The sequence below is a fragment of the Ovis canadensis genome, chromosome X (genome assembly GCF_042477335.2).
Source record: "Ovis canadensis isolate MfBH-ARS-UI-01 breed Bighorn chromosome X, ARS-UI_OviCan_v2, whole genome shotgun sequence".
NCBI lineage: Eukaryota > Metazoa > Chordata > Mammalia > Artiodactyla > Bovidae > Ovis > Ovis canadensis.
The window spans coordinates 132,085,258-132,105,876 of record NC_091727.1 but is presented as its reverse complement, the minus strand read 5'-3'; the positions used below and the strand labels follow the sequence as shown (position 1 = coordinate 132,105,876).

The 20,619-nt window shown below is 43.1% G+C and overlaps 1 protein-coding gene across 1 annotated transcript; it reads left to right on the top strand.

Annotated features, from left to right (window-relative positions):
* The first annotated feature begins 3,622 nt into the window (after window positions 1-3,622).
* Window positions 3,623-8,017, top strand: ESX1 (ESX homeobox 1). The gene is made up of 4 exons (XM_070291064.1): window positions 3,623-3,686; window positions 3,875-4,328; window positions 5,447-5,492; window positions 7,673-8,017. The coding sequence occupies exons 1-4, from the start codon at window positions 3,623-3,625 to the stop codon at window positions 8,015-8,017; spliced, it is 909 nt and encodes a 302-aa protein (XP_070147165.1).
* The last annotated feature ends 12,602 nt before the right edge of the window (window positions 8,018-20,619 follow it).

The following is a 20,619-nucleotide window of genomic DNA, read 5'->3' as shown; positions in this document are numbered from 1 at the left end:
GGTACAAATTACCTTCTGGAGTGATGAAAATGTTCTGTAACTAGATAGTCATAATGATTGCACAGGATTATGAATGTACTAAATGCCACTGAATTGAACATTTTAAAATGGTTAATACAGTAAATTTTACATGATGTCTATTTACCACATAAGAAAAAAACATTCATCTTTTAGTTCCATTTCTAGAAATTCTATTTGGTTCTTTCTGATATTTATTTATTAATATATCTTCCTTGTCTTTTTTATATCCTTTCATTTATTTAAACATGTTTCTAAGTCGTTTGCATCTGATAGTAACTTTGGAGATCTACACCTTTAGTTTATTATTTGTGCTGATAGTGGCTTTTTAAAAAACTGTGTGTATGTTTGGCTAGCTTTATCTGTGAGGGTCTTGTTAAAGGCTGAGAAGTAGACTCCTCCAGAAAGGATCAGATTTGCTCCTGCCATATGTCTGGATTTGCCACTAAAAATGAATTGGTCTATGCCGATAGTATTCATTTGAACTCCAAAACCACATGAGGGCAGGCTTGTGATTGCAAACAACAAAGGCCCCTAATAAGAAAGTGAAAAGAAAATTTACATTTTGGGGAAATGGTAGAAAATATTTGCAAATCATAGAGTCTAGTATTCAAATATATAAAGAACTCTTCAACTCTACAACAAAAAGACAAACACCCAGTTAATAAACAGGCAAAAGCACAAATAGAAATTTCTCCAAGGAAGATATACAATGGCCAATAAGCACATGAAAATATGCTCAACATCATTAATCATTAGGAAAATGTAAATCAAAACCATAAGTGATACCACTTCACACCCACTAGGATGGCTGTAATTTTTAAAAACCCTGAAAATAACAAAGGTTGGCGAGGATATGGATAAATTGGAACCCTACCTTGCTGGTAGGAATGTAAAATAGTGCAGCTGCTGTGGAAAACAGCTTGGTGTTCCCTCAAAAAATTAAACATATGACCCAGTTACTCCAGTCCTAAATTTATACCCCCCAAATTGAAAACAGATATTCCAACAAAACTTGTACACGACTGCTCATAACAATCAAAGCAGTGTTATTCATAATCACCAAAAGGTGGAAACAACTCAAATGTTCACCAGATGCAAATGCATAAAGAAAATGTGGTCTATCTGTACGATGGAATACAACAATCATAAAAATTGAGGTACTGATACATGGCACAACAGAGATAACTTCAGGTGAAAAAAGTCAGGCACAAATGTTCACAAATTGTATGACTGCACTTGAGTGAAATACACAGAATAGGGAAATCCATAGAAAAAGTACATTAGTGTTTAACAGGGGCTCCAGGGAGGGGGACTGTGAAATGACTGCTAACGGGTATGGTCTCTTTATGGGATGATGAATATGTTTTTGAATTTGGTAATAGTAATGGTTACACAACACAGTGAATATACTATGACTGAAATGACCGGAGAAGGCGATGGCACCCTACTCCAGTACTCTTGCCTGAAAAATCCCATGGGCGGAGGAGCCTGGTAGGTGCAGTCCATGGGGTCGCTAAAAGTCGGATACGACTGAGCGACTTCACTTTCACTTTTTCATGCATTGGAGAAGGAAATGGCAACCCACTCCAGTGTTCTTGCCTAGAGAATCCCAGGGACAGGGGAACCTGGTGGGCTGCCGTCTATGGGATCGCACGGAGTCGGACGACTGAAGCGACTTAGCAGCAGCAGCAGCAGCGGGGGCTGCTAGTTGCAGGCAAGAGGCTTGAGCCAGAGCAGGAGGAGGTAGAGACCCCTGGCACTCAAGATTTTTAAAGACTGCCCAATAGCCTGCAAAATACCTTTCACCCTCCTCCACTCCTCCTGGAATCGCACCATTATTTACTCCTTTGAAATAAGACAGCAAGAACATGTTGAAAAGTACACAAACTCGCTCGTAAGCCTGTGGTCAAGTTGCCGGGCTTCCCTGGGGCTCAGTTTTCTTTGTTAAAAAAAGAGAGAGAGAGAGAGAGAAATAATAATGGTGGTTGTAAAAAAAGTAAAAGTATGTACAGTGTCGAGCACGGGACTTTTTTTTTTTTTTTTTTTTTTTTTGCCACGCGAAGCGGCTTGTGGACACGACTGAAGCGACTTTGCAGCAGCAGCAAGCGGCTTATGGGAATCTTCCCGATCTTACTTCCCCGACCAGCGGTGGAACCTGTGCCCGCTACAGTGGCAGCACGGAGTCAACCACTGGACGTCCAGGAAAGTCCCAAAGAAGTGATTCTTATAACATGAAGGACGTTAAAACGTCCTGGGACACCTGCAAATACTTTTTGGCCGAAGAACCAGTCTTCATTCGTGGCTTAGCCCCTTTTAATTTATTGGACACATCCGTAGGGAAAACAGCTCAGTAGTATAATTCTAGATAAATGGAGGGAGCGAAGAGGAGCAGAAATGGTAGTGGGGAATGCCTGCACTTCTGCCAGGTATACAGTACCGCCCCGGAATTAGGCGCGCTTTGGGCGCCTGCAAAGCGGCGTTCCTAGATGCGCAGCAACCTAGCACAGCAAATGTTGCCTGCGCCAGGAGCTGGTGGAGGGGGCCCGTGCAGCACAGGCATTCTTGGATGCACTAAGCACTTGGCAGGTTTTTACACTTGAACTCTGACGTGAGTTCATTACTAAAAATCTTGTCATTGGAGCTTTCATAAGAGGCGCGTGGGACATCTTGCAGCTTTCATCTGAGCACCTGGACTGCGTTGCAAACCCAAACAGTAAACTCCAGCTCCCAAAATGCACGGTGGGATCTGATTTCACAAACCCCGTGCAAAAAAAAAAAAAAAAAACAAAAAAACAAAAAAACAAAAAAAAAAACGGGCAAACAGCCTCCAAGCTTATCATTTTGTCTTAACCACTAGCCAGATTCTTGGACTTTGCGGATTTTGCGCGCGAATGGAGCAGAATCATATAGTCCCATCCATTCCACCAACTTCTGCTCCGAGCCCAATGCAAGAATAACTTCATGCTACTTTGCTTGGTTTGCTGGGGGTTCCGCGTCGTCCCTACCCCTACCTCTCCACCTTTTCCTCTGGAAAAACAAACCCCTCGGCATTGGCGAATTGCACGAGGGTTGGGCGGATGAATATTGCCCAAACACCTCTCCACGAGCGCTCCAGGAGCCGAAGTTTTATGCACTCCACCCCTGACCCCAAATGGCTTTTGCAATCCAGCGCAGCCCCTTCCTCCAACCAGACATTTCGTCCAAGTTGGAAGCAGTCAATTAAACTACAAGTTGGAGTCACGGTTCCCCGAACAAGAGTATCCACTACCAGCACCACTCTCACACGCACTCGCCCTATTTTACTTCCATGCCCTACCCCCCACTGCACACACATCGGGCCCCACCTACCCCCACCAGAGGCAATGTGAAACCTACTAGGGGGCGTCTATCTGACTCCAGCGGGTACACTTTGAACTCGCGGAAGGCAACAAAACCTCTATATAAGGCGCGCAAGCCCCAGTATCGGCGCCAGAAGAGGTCCCGGCGCCAGAAGAGCACAGCTCGAGACCGCTGGTCCCAACTCGAGCCCAGATCCTCGGATCGCCTCACACCCAGCGCAAAGTCTGCAGAAGCGCAGGCTTTCATCGACAGCAATCAAAGCATGGACAGCAGCCACTTTGACATAGGATTCCACAACTTGGGAATCGACGAGGACGAACTGCATGGTTAGTACCTAGACGGCGATGGCAGGTGCTTCGGCAAATCCCAGAAAAGGAACTTTCCCTGGGAAGGGCAGGTGGACACTGCACAGCAGCTCCTCCTCCAACACGGCCCCGGCCCCCTCCAGCTCGCGCACTGTGGGCTCCAGGCCCCCCTGACCCAGTCTCTCCCTTTTGCTTTCCTCTTTTCCCAGATGTGGAACCTACCCTGATCTCGGAGGTTTTAAACGGAGTGGAAGATGAAACTCGGTCCTCACCTGAGCCCGGAGAAGCAGCTGCAGCCGCAGCCGCAAACTACTTTGGCAAGGCCGGCTCCAACCTCCTGGACGACGAAAACCGCGAGACCGAGGAAAGCCGTGACGACGACGAAAACCGTGAGGCCGATGGAAACCGTGAGGGCGGTGAAAACCGTGAGAGCGATGAAAACCGTGAGGGCGATGAAAACCGTGAGGGCGATGAAAACCGTGAGGGCGACGGGGGCGATATTGAGCCCCCGCCGCAGCAGGAGGAGCCGGACCCCCTGGCCATCCAGGGGCCCCAGGTTGCGGCGAGAAAGCAGCGCCGCTGCCGCACTGTTTTCACCCAGTTGCAGCTGCTGGAGCTGGAGCGAGTTTTCCACCACATTCAATACCCCGACGTGTTTGCACGGTAAGTGGCTGGCTCCGGAGACGCCCAGTTCTTCGCTGGCCCGCGCGCCATCCAGGACGCCTTAGGTTCTTCCCCAGGACCCTTCCCCCTCCTCTCCCGGGCCAAAAGCCACTTTAGAGGCTCGAGGGTGCCCTAGCTCGCGGGGGTTGGAGCGAACCCTGCAGAGCTTGCAGGGGTGCAAGAGAGGGCCGGGAGTAGGGTGGAACAAGTAAAGCAGGGCAGATTAATATTGATTTAATTTAAAATCTTGGTAATTTGCTCATCGTGGGGTTTTGCATGCATTTTTATATTTTAAATATTGCAGTAAAACTTCATCGTGATTACTCCGCTTTTTCCACGCCATTTAAATTTTGCGCACGAGGAGAGCGCCTCCTAGCGCTCACCCTGGTCTCTCGGCCCTGCCACGTGGAGCGCTGTTTCCAGGCGGCAGAGTTTTGACCGTTAAAAAGCCCGGGCAGGAGCCCCCTAGAGTACGAAGTGGTTGTCGCTCAGTCGTGTTGGACTCAGCGACCCCGTGGGGTGTAGCCCGCCAGGCTCCTCTGTCCGTGGGATTCTCCAGGCAAGAATGCTGGAGTGGGTTACCATTTCCTTCTCCATTGAGTACGAAGGGGAAGGCCTATTCTGTCCCGATAGGAATGGGGCATCAGGAAGAATCGGTGTGAGGTTTATGGGCGCCCTTTCTGGTTCCATTGTATATGTCCTTCGCCCTTGATTGCTTGGCTGATGCGGCTTGAAGTTTCTCCACGAGAGTTCACCGCTCCCTTTTACAGTAAACAGAAATACTTGGGTTTAAAACGGCGCTTTTTTGCGGGGGAGGGGGGATTGTCGTTTTAGTTATTTTTACGGAGGGATCTCCGTAAAAGTGAAAAGATTTTCAAGTTCTCTGCTGTTGCACAAATGGAAAAATCAATTGAGTCATATTGAAGTAACAGGCACATTACCAGGAATTTTAATATGTATTCCCTTTTTATATTTTAATTAATGGGTGAGTTGTCCACGGGAAGACCCTCTCTAAGTAAACCATAAACCGTATTACAGAAAATTGTAATTAACAGAAATGTAAATGATATATTTTATCCACAATTCCAAATACTGAATTTGCACTTTTCCCCCGTCAGAGAGGAGATTGCAAGACGTCTGAATTTGGCTGAAAGAAGAGTGCAGGTTAGTAAATCTTAATTTTAAGATTGGCCGGGCAGCCATTCTAAAACATGCTTTAGGTTTTGTCCTGAAAACTCTCAATTTGGTGTGCTTTGTTGTCTTTTCCATACAAACACAGGGAAAAACGTAGAACACAGACCTCTCTCCTCTCTCTACACACATACACACACACACACACACACACACACACACACAGAGTTTTTTTTCCAGTGAATAAAGTTCATCTTCTAACACTGGCATCCTTTAGGGAGGCTGTTGCTGCTGCTGCTGCTAAGTTGCTTCAGTCATGTCCGACTGCGACCCCATGGACTGCAGTCCACCAGGCTCCTCCACCCATGGGATTTTCCAGGCAAGAGTACTGGAGTGGGTTGCCATTGCTTTCTCCGATATGTATGGATATAGACGTATATATGGATTAGATATATATGTATATCTATATATACATATATATCAGATGGCTTAGTTGTTTTGCCCTAGAGCATGAGTGTGAGTTCAGGGCTTCCCTGGTGGCTCAGCCATAAAAAGCTCACCTATCAATGCAGGATAGTTGGGTTTGATCCCTGGGTTGGGAAGATCCCATGGAAAAGGAAATGGCAACCCACTCCAGTATTCTTGCCAGGAAAATCCCATGGACAGAGGAGCTTGGTGGGCTATAGTCCATGGAATCACAAAAGAGTCGGACATGACTTAGGCATTAAACAACAACATATGTGAGCAGTGATGGAAATACACCGTGCATCTGTCAGTGGTGTGCAGAAAAGCAGACCACTGGGCGCTGGCATCCTAATGCCACAGGCTGGACCAACAGTCAGGCCTGGTCTCAGAACGAATCTGACAGACAAGGTAAGCCCAGAGGAAAAGTTTGCTGAATTGTTTTTCCTCGTCCTTTGGTTTACATAGTCCTCTCAATGGATTTCTGAAGGGAATATGAGCCAGAAAACACAAGTAAGGAAAAATACAATGTTCTTATATATTTCTAAATACTGCAGCATGATTTCCCCCAAGAAACTTAATAGATGCTTCCTCTACCCATCGTGTGCAAGTATGACAGATGTTTTATGAAACCAGTATTGGGAATATGGACCTAATATTGGCCCATACTAAAATTTGCCATCCATGAGATTTTGGCTATGTTTAGGGAGATTAGACCCCAGGTATGTTTGAATCCCTCCAGAATGAGCTTTATTACAGTGGCCTTCTTCAGACTATATTTGCATGTAGTATAAGGACACATAATCCTAAAATGGGAGAGAGAAAAGACAGCTTAAAACTTGCAGTTTGGGAAGATCCAGAATAATTAAATACAAGGTAAACCCCATCACCTGCTATGCTAATAGGAAAGTAAAGTCTAATTGATAGCTTGTTTGTTTGTTAATGATTGGTAAGCATTTAGAGAGGAGCCTCTTTTGTGACCCTTGTCCCCACAGGACTGGACATGATTGGACCTTTCTGCCTTAGGAATGAATGATGGGATTGGGGTCTCCTGGTTAAGGAGTAGAGCTGGCAGGACCTCGGGTACCCTAACACTCTGGGTAAACAGTGGCTCTTGTCTTGCAACCTGAAACTGAAGCTAGAACCAAATAAGTTGCCCTTGTCCTGAGCCCAGGAAGGTTTGGAGGGTAGGGCAGATTGGAGCATACAAAATTGACAGTGATGCCAACAGGGTATCTTATCTGGGGAAAAGGATTTGGGGTTTAGTGATTTTGGTTTAGTTAAGCTAAACTTTCCTTAACACTAACAGCTAAAATATCAAGGCAGTGTCCAGGACTTTATCAACTCTCGTGTTGCTGAAGCAACAAGCAAGACAAGCCACAAAGTCCGTGGGCCTCCCATGATTGAGCCTCCATTGACATAGCATCTGCTCCCAGGCATGGACATTAACAGCAGGGACCTGGTGCAATTCATCAATTAGGCCTGCATACAAGACTTGGAAAAAACTCATTAAGGAATGTTAAAAATGAGAGACAATTCAATGTGCCAAAGTCTGGACTAGGCTTGGCTCACTAAGGATTAACTGAGGGAGGTGAGCTGTTTACTTTCCTAACAAAGTTTAGCAATAAGGAAATAGCTTCTGCTGTGGCAGTGTAAAATCTCAATGGCAGATTTGCATGATGGGTGTTTTCTAGTATGACATTAACTGTTCAGTATACTAAAGCCATCTCTTTTTTTCCCTCTGATTGAAGGTTTGGTTTCAAAACCGAAGGGCCAAATGGAGAAGATACCAGAGGGCACTGATGTTTAGAAATGTGCACCCTATTGCCTTCGGCCACCCTATGGGGGTAATCTTTAATGGGCCCTATCATGTATTCCCTGCTAGGCAGCCTGCATGGAGATACATTCCTGCAGTGCCACGTCCAGGCCTGCCCCCTGGGCTGCCCCCACCACCTGTGCTACCTCCACCTCTGCCACCCAGGCCATGGAGGATGCCTTTGCCTTACCCGGTACCTGTGCCTCACTTTGGTCTGGCCCCTGTAGGAGTGGCATGGGCCCCTGTCATCAACGGTCATTTTATAGGCCCCTATTTCTGAATATGTTATTCAGACAGTTTTCCACAGGGTGTTTCTGCTACATATACATTGTGCACAACAAATAAAAACCTGTTAAAATAACTGCGTAAATGTGTAAAATGAGTGCCAGTTATTTTGGGAGGGCACATGGTGTTTCTGATAAAGAGACAAATTAGGAATATATTGATTGTGTCAAATGGGCTAAGTGGGTGTGTGTATGAGAGTTGCTGCTGCTGCTGCTAAGTCACTTCAGTCGTGTCTGACTCTGTGCGACCCCATAGAGGGCAGCCCACCAGGCTCCCCTGTCCCTGGGATTCTCCAGGCAAGAACACTGGAGTGGGTTGCCATTTCCTTCTCAAAGTGAAAAGTGAAAGTGAAGTCACTCAGTTGTGTCCGACTCTTAGCGACCCCATGGACTGCAGCCTACCAGGCTCCTCCATCCATGGGATTTTCCAGGCAAGAGTACTGGAGTGGGGTGCTATTGCCTTCTCCAACGCGAATTGCTAAGGCAATGCAATTCAAAGAGAAGGTCAAAGATGCTTCCTTCCATAATGTAATGGGTCTGAGTCACTATAATAGGTTATGCACATCAGAGTCCTCCCAGTGCCTGTAACAGGTTTACACTGACCACATGTTCTCCCCACAACCCCATCTGCACCCTTCCCCTTTGGGAGCGTGTACATATGCAAGATGGGGAGGTATGAGCCATTAGTGAGGTACAGTGTGTTTTCAAGTGGGGATATATTCTATTCAAGGAGCTCAATAGCCATGGACAGAGGAGCCTGGCAGGCTACAGTCCATGAGTCACAGAGTAAGACATGACTGAGCACACACATGATGGAATGGGAACCATTCTGGTTCTAAGACACAAGAGGGGGCTCCATTAAGATCAAAAAAGGGCTCTTGTTTTCTCACACTTGCTCCCAGCCTGAACAAGTCTATTATTGTAGCATCCTCAGCTCAGAGGCAGACGATCACACTTTTTATTTTGTCACACCCGACATCCAAGAGATGGTCCCTTGAATAGTGCTCCAAAATAGGCACTCATAAAGAGCCCGCCAGGCTCCTCTGTCTATGGAATTCTCCAGGCAAGAATACTGGAGTGGTTTGCCATGCCCTCCTCCAGGGGATCTTCCCAGCCCATGGATTGAACCCGTGTCTCTTGCATCTCCTGCACTGGCAGGCAGATTCTTTACCACTATGCCTCCTGGGAAGCCCTAAAAAGAAGCAGACTTTCGCTTTGCTCATAATGTCTTCATGTAAAACTGCCAAGTGATAAAAAAAATGGGAGGTGGGGAAAGGAGGCCAGGTCCATTATTTTTGTTTATTTTTGTGTTAGAATCTGCTTTTTATTGTAGAAATCAACTTTAGCAGGGACTTCCCCAGTGGGCCAGTGGCTCCCAATGGAGTGACTCCACATTCCCAATGTAAGGGGTCCAGGTTTGATCCCTGTTCTGGGAACTAGATCCCACATGCCACAACTAAAGATTCCACATGCAGCAACTAAGATCTGACACAGCCAAATAAATACTTAAGAAACAATAATTATTTTTTTAAAAAGCTTTAGCAATATTCATAAACAGTAAAAGGATGCTAAGATGTGAACATTAAAGACTGTCACATCTTTTGGAAATAATCAGAGACATGCATACACCATTCTGCTCTGAAAAGAAAAATAATTATCCATGGACAAAATATTTCTTGGACATTTTTTATAAGTTACCTGATGTTTAACATCATAACTCTATCCTAAGCACTGTTTTGCTTCTTTTTTTGCAGGCCCACTATTTATAAAAAAATACTTTCTTTTCAGTTGACCTTATGCTTCTGATCAAGTTCTCCTAAAGTACAGTGACTTTATGAATAGTCAAGCTGTAAAATGACTTCAGTGACTTCAGACAGGAGTGTCACAGTGACAGGAGAATTTCACAGGGGGTGGGTGGGTTGGGGAGAAGAGGCCTATCAAAGCTGAGTTTCCCAGTTGTTACATGTTCTAGTTTGGAGGGAGACTTTATTTTCCAGGAAAAGCATATGACTTTCATAGTGTTGTCCAATACTTTTCTTTCCTTTCTTCCTTCCCTTCATAGATACGGATATCAAACATCAGTAAAGGGGTTGTATCAAATGTGGGACTCTGCAGCAAGCATGTCATCGCTACTGTAGAGGCCCCAGTCCCTGTTTGGAGTGAGGGACATCCAGGATGTGACAGTGCATGCCCATTGCCATCTTCACCAAATGATTTTGAAATAACCATCTTCATTTCTCATTTTTGCCCCCTTTCCTTCTTGTTCAGAGGTTAAAGCGTCTGCCTGCAATGCAGGAGACCTGGGTTCAATCCCTGGGTCGGGAAGATCCCCTGGACAAGGAAATGGCAACCCACTCCAGTATTCTTGCCTGGAGAATCCCATGGACGGAGGAGCCTGGTGGGCTACAGTCCATGGGGTCGCAAAGAGTCAGACACGACTGAGCGACTTCACTCCTTCTCCTTGTTAAACAACAGGTTCCTCAATGCTTTAAGTCCTCTTGGAACTACAGGGTCTGTAAAAATCAAAGCTCCAGGACCCCATACAGACTTGCCATCTCAAGACTCAAATAGTACCCAGGGTACAAATCCTACAGTTTACTCTCAGATCCAGTCTGACAAACAGACAGGACATTTTTTCATCTCAGTCTGCCTCAAAGAAGCAAAAAAGTAAATACCCTTTCCCATAAGCGGAGGTCTTCAAAAGACAAATATACTATTTTAAAATATATATATATATATATATATATATTTCTTCCAGGTGCCAGATGATTTAAAGAAGAATGGTGGTTATGAGGAGGGAGGTGGCGGGGGGGGGGGGGGTCATGTTTGGGAACACATGTAAGAATTAAAGATTTTAAAATTAAAAAAATTAAAAAAAATAAAAAAATAAAGAAGAATGGTGGGATGGGGGCAGAGGAATATGCAAAATGTTTCTGGGTATGATAGGTTCCCCTCAGTCTAGATTTTAAAAGGGAGAGGTCTTTTAAAATAATCTCACAAAGAACATCCTCTTAAGTGCATTTCAAAAATCTCCAAAGCATAGATCAGAAATTACTTATCCTAATATAAGAAAGGGGCTTCCCTGGTAGCTCAGACTATAAAGAATCCACTTGCAATGAAATTATTTTGATGTATTAAAAATTATTAGAAATTGACTATGGGCTAATCATTTCATTTACCTGAGACAGATGGTATGTAAAGACATAAAGGTGGCAGCTTTGGCTGACAAGTTTTTAAAAATAACTTTATTTCTTTATTTTCGGCTCTGCTGGGTTTTCATCACTGCACAGGCTTCTCTCTAGTTGCGGAGAGCAGGGGCTACTCTTGTGCATGGGCTTCTCATTGCGGTGGCTTCTCTTGTTGTGGAGTATGCGGTCTAGGGCAGGTGGGTTTCAGTAGCTGCAGCGCATGGGCTCAGTAGTTAAGGCCCCTGGGCTCTAGAGCACAGGCCCAATAGTTGTGGCACATGGGCTTAATTTCTCTGCAGCATGGGGGATCCTCCCAATTCAGGGATCAAACCTGTGTCTCCCACATTGGCAGGCAGATTCTTAACCACTGAGTCACCAGGGAAGCCCCGGGCTGACAAGTTTTAAAAACATAATCTCAAAAGAAGTATAAGAGCTTCAGTATTTTACAGTAATAATTCTGGATGTGCTCTTTCTAAAGTTATTTCACATTGATAAACACATGACAACTTTCACAATAGTCATTTTCATGGTGAAATTAAGCAGAGAGAAGGTATGAGGTATTTGTGGGAAAAGAAAGGTTTTGTTTTGGTTTTTGGTTTTTGTTTTTTTTTGTTTTTTTTTTTTTAACTAGAATTAGATTTATGTAACCTGGATCGTGTTTCAAACAAATCTAGCCAAAACCTTGGAGGTCCAACTTGGAAGAGCCTAAGAATCAAAATCTCAGCCATCCTTCAGACTACAAGTACTTAGGGAAAGTGGGCGCAGTAGGGAAAGACTAGGAATAATTATTTGGTTGAGAATACAAGGATCTTCCTTGAGATTGGTGTGAAAACTGCCTTTTTCAACAAAGAGTTACATTGCTGTGAGTGCATTTTTTAAAGGAGAACAGAGTTTAATCTAAATTGTTTTCAAAAGAACAATTGGGCCTTTGCTTGAATTCCTAACATAGGGTAATATGCCTAAAGTGGGCATGCTCTGAGCACATATATATATATATATATATATATATATATATATATATATATATATATATTCTGTTTTCCCACTCAGACATTTAGTGCCAGTGTGACTCTCAGAATTGATGAAAGCCTGAAAGTAAAATAATGGTGTAAAATGCAAGAATTCTTCCCTGTATTTTCTGATTGGGAGATCCTACTTTGTCTAATTTGAGTCCTGTAACCCAAGGCCTTCTATTGATGGAAGTGGAGAAATTGGCATAAAGTGGTACATATATATACTACCATGTATAAAATAGATAGCTAGCGAGAAGCTGCTATATAACGCAGGGAGCCCAGCTTGGCACTCTGTGCTAACCTAGAGGGATGGGATAGGAGCGGGGAGGGAGACTCAAGAGGGAGGGGATGTATGTGTGTATATATATATATATATATATATATATATATATATATATATATATATATATATATATATATATGCTGTGCTGTGCTGTGCTTAGTCACTCAGTCGTGTCTGACTCTTTGGGATCCCATGGACTGTAGCCCACAGGGTTCCTCTGACCATGGGGATTCTCCAGGCAAGAATACTAGAGTGGGTGGCCGTGCCTTCCTCCAGGAGATCTTCCCAACCCAGGGATCAAACCCAGGTCTCCTGCAAAGAAGGCGGATTCTTTACCAGCTGAGCCACCTGGGAATCCCCAGATAAATATTGAGTGTGTGTGTGTGTGTGTATATATATATGTGTGTGTGTGTGTGTGTGTGTGTGTGTGTGTATAGGTGATTCACGCTGTTATACAACAGAAACCAACACTGCATTGTAAAGCAATTTTCCTCCAATTAAAAAACAAATTTAAAAAATGTCTAAAAATTGCAAATAGAGCTGCCTTATGACCCAGCAATCCCACTGCTGGGCATACACACCGAGGAAACCAGAATTGAAAGAGACACATGTACCCCAATGTTCATTGCAGCACTGTTTATAATAGCCAGGACATGGAAGCAACCTAGATGTCCATCAGCAGATGAATGGATAAGAAAGCTGTGGTACATATACACAATGGAGTATTACTCAGCCGTTAAAAAGAATTCATTTGAATCAGTTCTGATGAGATGGATGAAACTGGAGCCGATTATACAGAGTGAAGTAAGCCAGAAAGAAAAACACCAATACAGTATACTAACACATATATATGGAATTTAGGAAGATGGCAATGACGACCCTGTATGCAAGACAGCAAAAAAGACACAGATGTGTATAACAGACTTTTGGACTCAGAGGGAGAGGGAGAGGGTGGGATGATTTTGGGAAAAAAAATACAGAAAAAATGAACTGGTACATAGACAGGGATTCTCAAACCTTGAGTGGACGGACATTTGCTGGAGGCAAATTATGCCACAACATAACCCTCATCACATACCCTCCTTCCTAAGAATGCTGCACAAAATTATCATTTGGGGATTCATTTAAAGTTTTCTTGATGCTCCCTCCCAACTAGTCAAGGGAACAGAACATCCCAAAGAGAACAAACCCTTGCCTCAGACAGTTCCTCTTCTTAGTGGATACTTTCTCATTTTCTTTTAATGTACTTCCACACAAGGTCACATTAATTTGGCAAACGAGACAAACATTCACAAGTCCTGCAGGCAAAAGACAGTGATGTTTATTGTTTCCTTCACTGTGCCAAAGCTTTTAATTGGCCCCATTTGTTTATTTTTATTTCCATTACTCTGGGAGGTGGGTCATGGAGGATCTTGCTGTGGTTTATGTCAAAGAGTGTTCTGCCTATGTTTTCCTCTAAGAGGTTTATACTTTCCAGTCTTACATTAAGTCTTTAATTCCTTTTGAGTTTATTTTTGTGTACAGTGTTAGGAAATGTTCTAATTTCATTTGTTTGCTCGTAGCTGTCCAGTTTTCCCAGAACCACTTGTTGAATAGACTATCTTTTCTCCATTGTATATCCTGCTTCCTTTGTCAAAGATAAGGTACCCATAGGTGTGTAGGTTTATCTCTGGGCTTTCTATCTTGTTCCATTGGCCTATATTTCTGTTTTTGTGCCACTACCATATTTTGTCTTGATAACTATAGCTTTGTAGTGTAGTTTGAAGTCAGGAAGGTTGATTCCTCCAGCTCCATTCTTCTTTCTCAAGATTACTTTGACTATTCGGGGTCTTTTATGTTTCCATACAAACTGTGACATTTTTTGTTCCAGTTCTGTGAAAAATATCATTGGTAGTTTTTTATAAACAAGGTGAAAAGACAATCCTCAAAATGGGAGAAAATAACAGCAAAGAAACAACTGACAAAGGATTAATCTCCAAAATATGCAAGCAGCTCATAAAACTCAATACCAGAGAAACAACCCAATCAAAAAATGGGCAGAAGACCTAAACATACATTTCTCCAAAGAAGACATACAGATGGCTAATAAACATATGAAAAGATGCTCAGCATCACTCATTATTAGAGAAATGCAAATCAAAACGTCAACAAGTTATCACCACCAGTCAGAATGGCCATCATCAGTAAATCTACAAACAATAAGTGCTGGAAAGGGTGTGGAGAAAAGGGAACCTTCTTGCACTCTTGTTGGAAATGCAAACTGATACAGCCACTACAGAGAATAGTATGGAGATTTCTTTAAAAACTAGGAATAAAACGACCATATGACCCAGCTATCCCACCACTGGGCATATACCCTGAGAAAACCATAACTGAAACATGTACCCCAATGTTCATTATAGCACTATTTACAATAGATAGGACATGGATGCAACCTAGATGTCCATCAACAGTTGAATGGATAAAGATGTTGTGGTACACATACACAATGGAATATTACGCAGCCATAAAAAGGAATGCATTTGACTTAGTTCTAATAAGATGGATAAATCTAGAGCCTATTGTACAGAGTGAAGTATGTCAGAAAGAGAAAGACATGCAAAGTATATTAATGTATATCTAGCATACATATCAGAGAAGGCAATGGCACTTGACTGAAGCAACTTAGCAGCAACAGCAGCAGCAGCAGCATACACATGGAAGCTAGAAAGATGGTACTGATGAACCTATTTGCAGGACAACAGTGGAGACACAGATAGAGAGAACAGACTTGTGGAGACGGGAGTGGGGGTGAGGCAAGGTGAGGGTGGGACAAATTGAGATAGTAGCATTGAAAGACAGAAAAGGCAATGGCACCCCACTCCAGTGCTCTTGCCTGGAAAATCCCATGGGCAGAGGAGCCTGGTAGGCTGCAGTCCATGGGATCTCAAAGAGTTGAACACGTCTGAGCGACTTCACTTTCACTTTTCACTTTCATGCATTGGAGAAGGAACTGGCAACCCACTTCAGTGTTCTTGCCTGGAGAATCCTGTGGACAGAGGAGCCTGGTGGGCTGCTGTCTATGGGGTTGCACAGAGTCAGACACGACTGAAGCAACTTAGCATGCATGCCTGCGTTGGAGAAGGAAATGACAACCCACTCAGTATTCTTGCCTGGAGAGTCCCAGGGATGGAGGAGCCTGGTAGGCTGCTGTCTATAGGGTTGCACAGAGTCGGACACAACTGAAGCGACTTAGCAGCAGCAGCATTGAAAGACATATATTACCATATGTAAAATTAGTCAGTGGAAATTTGCTGTATGATGCAGAGACCTCAAATCTGGTGTTCTGTGACAACCTAGAGGGATGGGATGCGATGGGATGGGGTGGGAGGTGGGAGGGAGATTTAGGAGGGAGGGGACATATGTATACCTATGGCTGATTCATTTTGATATATGGCAGAAACCAACACAATATTGTAAGCAATTATACTCCAACTAAAAATACATGTATATTTTTAAAAAGACAGTGATGACAGTCATTCCATGCCCCTCTTCCCAACTGAGCACTTTCTTCTTCGGAAGGACATTCAGCTAAGAGGAAGAGACCCTGGTATTCTCTCTGAACTGGAAGGAGCTTTCACTGTCTAGCCCACTCCCTTCATTTTGCATATGAGGAAACACAGGTCCCCAGAGCAGTGGAGTGGCCCACCTTGGGTAGCATGCATGGTTCATGCTAGAGAAGGTCAGCCTCTGGGTGGCCACAGCCTGCCCCAGGCCCAGGATTTCCTGGCCAAGGGCAGCACACACAAGTCCAGGTTCACCTCCTCCATGCTCATCACCTCTGTCTGTCCAGAACTCTTTTCCTTCAAGGGACTATGAACTCAAGGCTCCTTCCCAAGCTTTGGCACTGGGCCATTTTACCTCTAGGAAAAGTAAGCAACCTCCCCTGAAAGTATGCAGTATCCTGATGTCCACTCTTGAACACAGAACAGCAGGACCTTGAGAGAGTGATGCAGTTTGTACCCTCCTCACAAAAGGCCAAGTGTGCTTCCACTACAATAACCTTCATTTCCCCCAATCCCCTGGCGAAACTGTGCCTGCCAACTGGCAGCACAACACATAAGCCACAGCCAGTTCTGGGCTTGTGTTGAATTAACTTTTTTTGTAAAGTAGGCTAATAGTTTGGAAACTGTCATTATGCAATTAGTATTCATTTTGAAATGTGGTTATTTGTGCTTTGCCTTGATCCATGTCACACTCTCTCCTTCTCAGATGTCACCGCAATGCTCTGGGGCAGGGACCCAAAGTGCAACAGCGTAAATTTAATTTTCAAATGCACCCCAATGGTCTGTATGCCTCCCCGTGCAAAGCGTACATCTTAAGGAGACTGTCTGGATTCCCAACATTTACATGCAAATATTTCTGGACTCTAGGAATACAAAAACTCCCTCTGAAAGCATGCCCCGTTGTGCTTTACACACAAGGGGACACAAATGATTGAAGAGCTGACATCCAGACATGGGCAGGATAATTGATACACCTGGAACCTTCTGAAGCACAGCCCCCAGAAAAAACTAATGCTTCTCTGAGAAGTGCAGAGCTGGAACCTGATTTTATATTCTTGGCCCAAGAATCTTGGTTTAGGGGGTGGGGAAAAACAGGGGGCAGAGTAGAGATTAAGGAATAGTCTGAGCAGTTCCCCTTGAAAGAGAGAGACAGAGATGAAGCAAAAGATGCTTTGAAGTCAGCAGTGGATAAAGAGGCCTTGGTGATGCGTGTCCATGGCTGAGCCCTGAACTATTGCTGGGGGGCAGGGAGCTGTGGAGTCAGTGGGCACTGGAAGCTGGGTAGTGTCTCTGGGAGGTAGCCAGTGGGCACGAGGAGGTGGCCCTGGCCAGCTGAGCTTTACAAAAAAAAAAAAAAAAGGAAAAACAGAACTCAGGTTAATATGCAGATCAGTCCTTAATAACTCCTTTCATACTCCTCATCACAAGGTAAAATAAGGGGGCCCCTCTTTCTCCTTTCCTCTCATCTCCACATTCCTTTAACTCAAACGATCACCTCAAGGGATCTCACCAGGATTGAAATATTCATGAGGAAAGAAGGAAGGTCAGCACAGAGAGGAAGCCCTACTACCGTGTGGTCACCCTGGCCCAGGCCCCCAGCCCCAGCACCTTGGGGTAAAACAAAAACACCCAAGGTGGTTCTAGATCTCCATTTTATCCTGAAGAACTTTCCAAGGATGTCCAGTGAATTCCATAGGTCCACCTACTATTTCTTTTCTTTTTTTTTTTTACTTTATTTTACTTTACAATACTGTATTGGTTTTGCCATACATTGACATGAATCCACCACGGGTGTACATGCGTTCCCAAACCTGAACCCCCCTCCCACCTCCAACAGGGAGTCAGATAGAAATATTGCAGGGTGCTAAGTTGGTTTTTCTATTGTTTATTTAACACAAAGGCTTAGACTTCAGGCATCTGCATGGACAGATCTGTTCTTGCATTAAGTGCAACTATTCTATATCCTCATAACTTTCTCGGCTTAACACTCTGTTTAAGAGTTTAATTAGGTCCCATTTGTTTATCTTTGTTTTTATTTTCATTAATCTAGGAAGCAGATTGGAAAAGACCTTGCTGCAATTTACATCAGAGAGTGTTCTGCCTATGTTTTTCTCAAAGAGTTTTCTAGTATCTGGCCTTCCATTTAGGTCTTTAATCCATTTTGAGTTTATTTTTGAGTATGGTGTTAGGGAGTGTTCTGATTTCTTTCTTTTACATGTAGCTGTCCAGTTTTCCCAGCACCACTTATTGATAAGACTGTCTTTTCTTCATTGTATATTCGTGCTTCCTTTGTCATGGATTAGGTGACATAGGTGTGTGGGTTTATCTCTGGACTTTCTATCCTAATTAAACTTAAAATCTTTTGCACAGCAAAATAAACCATAAATAAGACAAAAAGACAACCCACAGAATGGGAGAAAATATTTGCAAATGAAGCAATCGACAAGGAATTAATCTACAAAATACACAAACAGTACATATAGCTCAATATAAAAAAAATCCAAAAATGGATGTAAGATCTAGACATTTCTACAAAGAAGACATACAGATGGCCAAAACTCACATGGAAAGATGTTCAATATCACTAATTATTAGAGAAATGCAAATCAGTACTACGATGAGGTATCACCTCACACAGATCAAAATGGCCATCATCAAAAAATTTACAAACAATAAATGCTGAAGAGGGTGTGGAGAAAAGGAAACCCTCTAGCACTGCTGTTAGGAATGTAAATTGGTAAGCCACTATGGAGAACAGTATGGAGGTTCCTTAAAAAAATTAAAATATGATCCAACAATCCCATTCCTGGGCATATATCTGGAAAAAATAATAATTCAAAAAGACACATGCACCCCAATATTCACTGCAGCAGTATTTACAATAGCTAGGACATGGAAGTTCTCTAAATGTCCATCAACAAAGGAATGGGTAACAAATATGTGGTACATATATACAATGGAATATTACTCAGCCGTAAAAAAGAACAAAATAGTGTCATTTGCAGCAACATGGATGGACCTAGAGATCATCATTATAAGTGAAGTAACTCAGGCAGAGAAAGACAAATATCATATGATAATGCTTATATACGGAATCTTCAAAAAACAATAAAAATGAACTTATTTACAAAACAGAAATAGTCACAGATGTAGAAAAAAACAAAGTTATGATTACCAAGGGGAAAGTTGTAGGGAGTGATAAATTGGGAGATTGGGATTGGCATATACACACTGTTATACATAAAATGGGGCTCCCCAGGTGACACTAGTGGTAAAGAATCTGCCTGCCAATGCAGGAGACATAAGAGACACTGGTTCCATCCCTTGGTCAGGAAGACGCCCTGGAGGAGAGCATGGCAACCCACTCCAATATTCTTGCCTGGAGAATCCCATGGACTGAGGAGCCTAGCAGGCTAGTCCATAGGGTTGCACAGGGTCGGACATGATTGAAGAGACTTGGCATACACATACATAAAAAAGATAAGTGACAAGGACCTACTATCAATATATGGCACAGGGAATTCTACTCAATACTCTATAATGACCTACATACATAGGAAAAGAATAAAAAGAGTGGATACATGCATATGTATAACTGATTCACTTTGCTGTACACCTGAAAATAATACAGCACAGTAAATCAAACTGATACAATATTGTAAAGTAATTAAAAAAATAATCTATTAGCCACAGATCAGAAGAATCTTAGAATAAATAGATAATCAGGGAAATGTGCTTTATATGTAACTGGATTATACTACAGATTCCATTCTGGAAATAAACCATAAAAATTATTAAAATAAAAAAAATTAATTTTAAAAAAGGAAGAATGATCAATCCATTCATTCCAAACAGAAAGTAATGAAGCTGGTTACTAGCTGTGATCTTAGTAAACATGTGGGACATGAAGAGATGAGGAAGTCATCTTCACAAGTCATGAGGTTGCTATCCTGGCAACAAGTAAAGTCAAGGTCAGAAACCAAAGTCCACCCTACTCCTCCTTATCATTTTCTCCCCTGTGAACCATAAGGAACCATTTTTGCCTCTATTTACTGGCAAAAATCAAACAATATTTTTAATAACTCTGTTAATACCTCCCCTGCTACATTTCAGGAACCTCTGCACAAGTATAGCGTGTTCTCCCAAATAACAGCTTTATAATATTATCCACCATGTGTGTGTTAGTTACTCAGTCATGTCCGACTCTTTGTGACCCCGTGGACTGTAGCCCTCTAGGCTCCTCTGTCCATGGAATTCTCCAGACAAGAATACTGGAGTGGGTAGCCATTTCCTTCTCCAGGGGATCTTCCCCACCCAGGGATCAAATCCAGGTCTCCAGCACTGCAGGGAGATTCTCTACCATCTGAGCTACTAGGGAAGCCCTATTATACTCCATCCTCTCAATTGAATAACATCACATTTCCAGGGTTCAGTTTATCAGGATTCTATATTTATTACAGGAAAAAACAAATTGCCAGGAAAGTCTTTTTTCCCTCTTCTCTTTAAAAGTCTTTTTTTTTTTAATTTTCCTGTTTTATTTTTCCTGTTGGCTTCACTGTGCTCTGCTTT

Coding starts and splice junctions, on each gene's coding strand:
- ESX1 (XM_070291064.1), top strand. CDS start 3,623: ATGGACAGCAGCCACTTTGACATAGGATTCCACAACTTGGGAATCGAC. Junction 3,687..3,874: donor CGACGAGGACGAACTGCATG/GTTAGTACCTAG, acceptor CTCTTTTCCCAG/ATGTGGAACCTACCCTGATC. Junction 5,493..7,672: donor TGGCTGAAAGAAGAGTGCAG/GTTAGTAAATCT, acceptor CTCTGATTGAAG/GTTTGGTTTCAAAACCGAAG.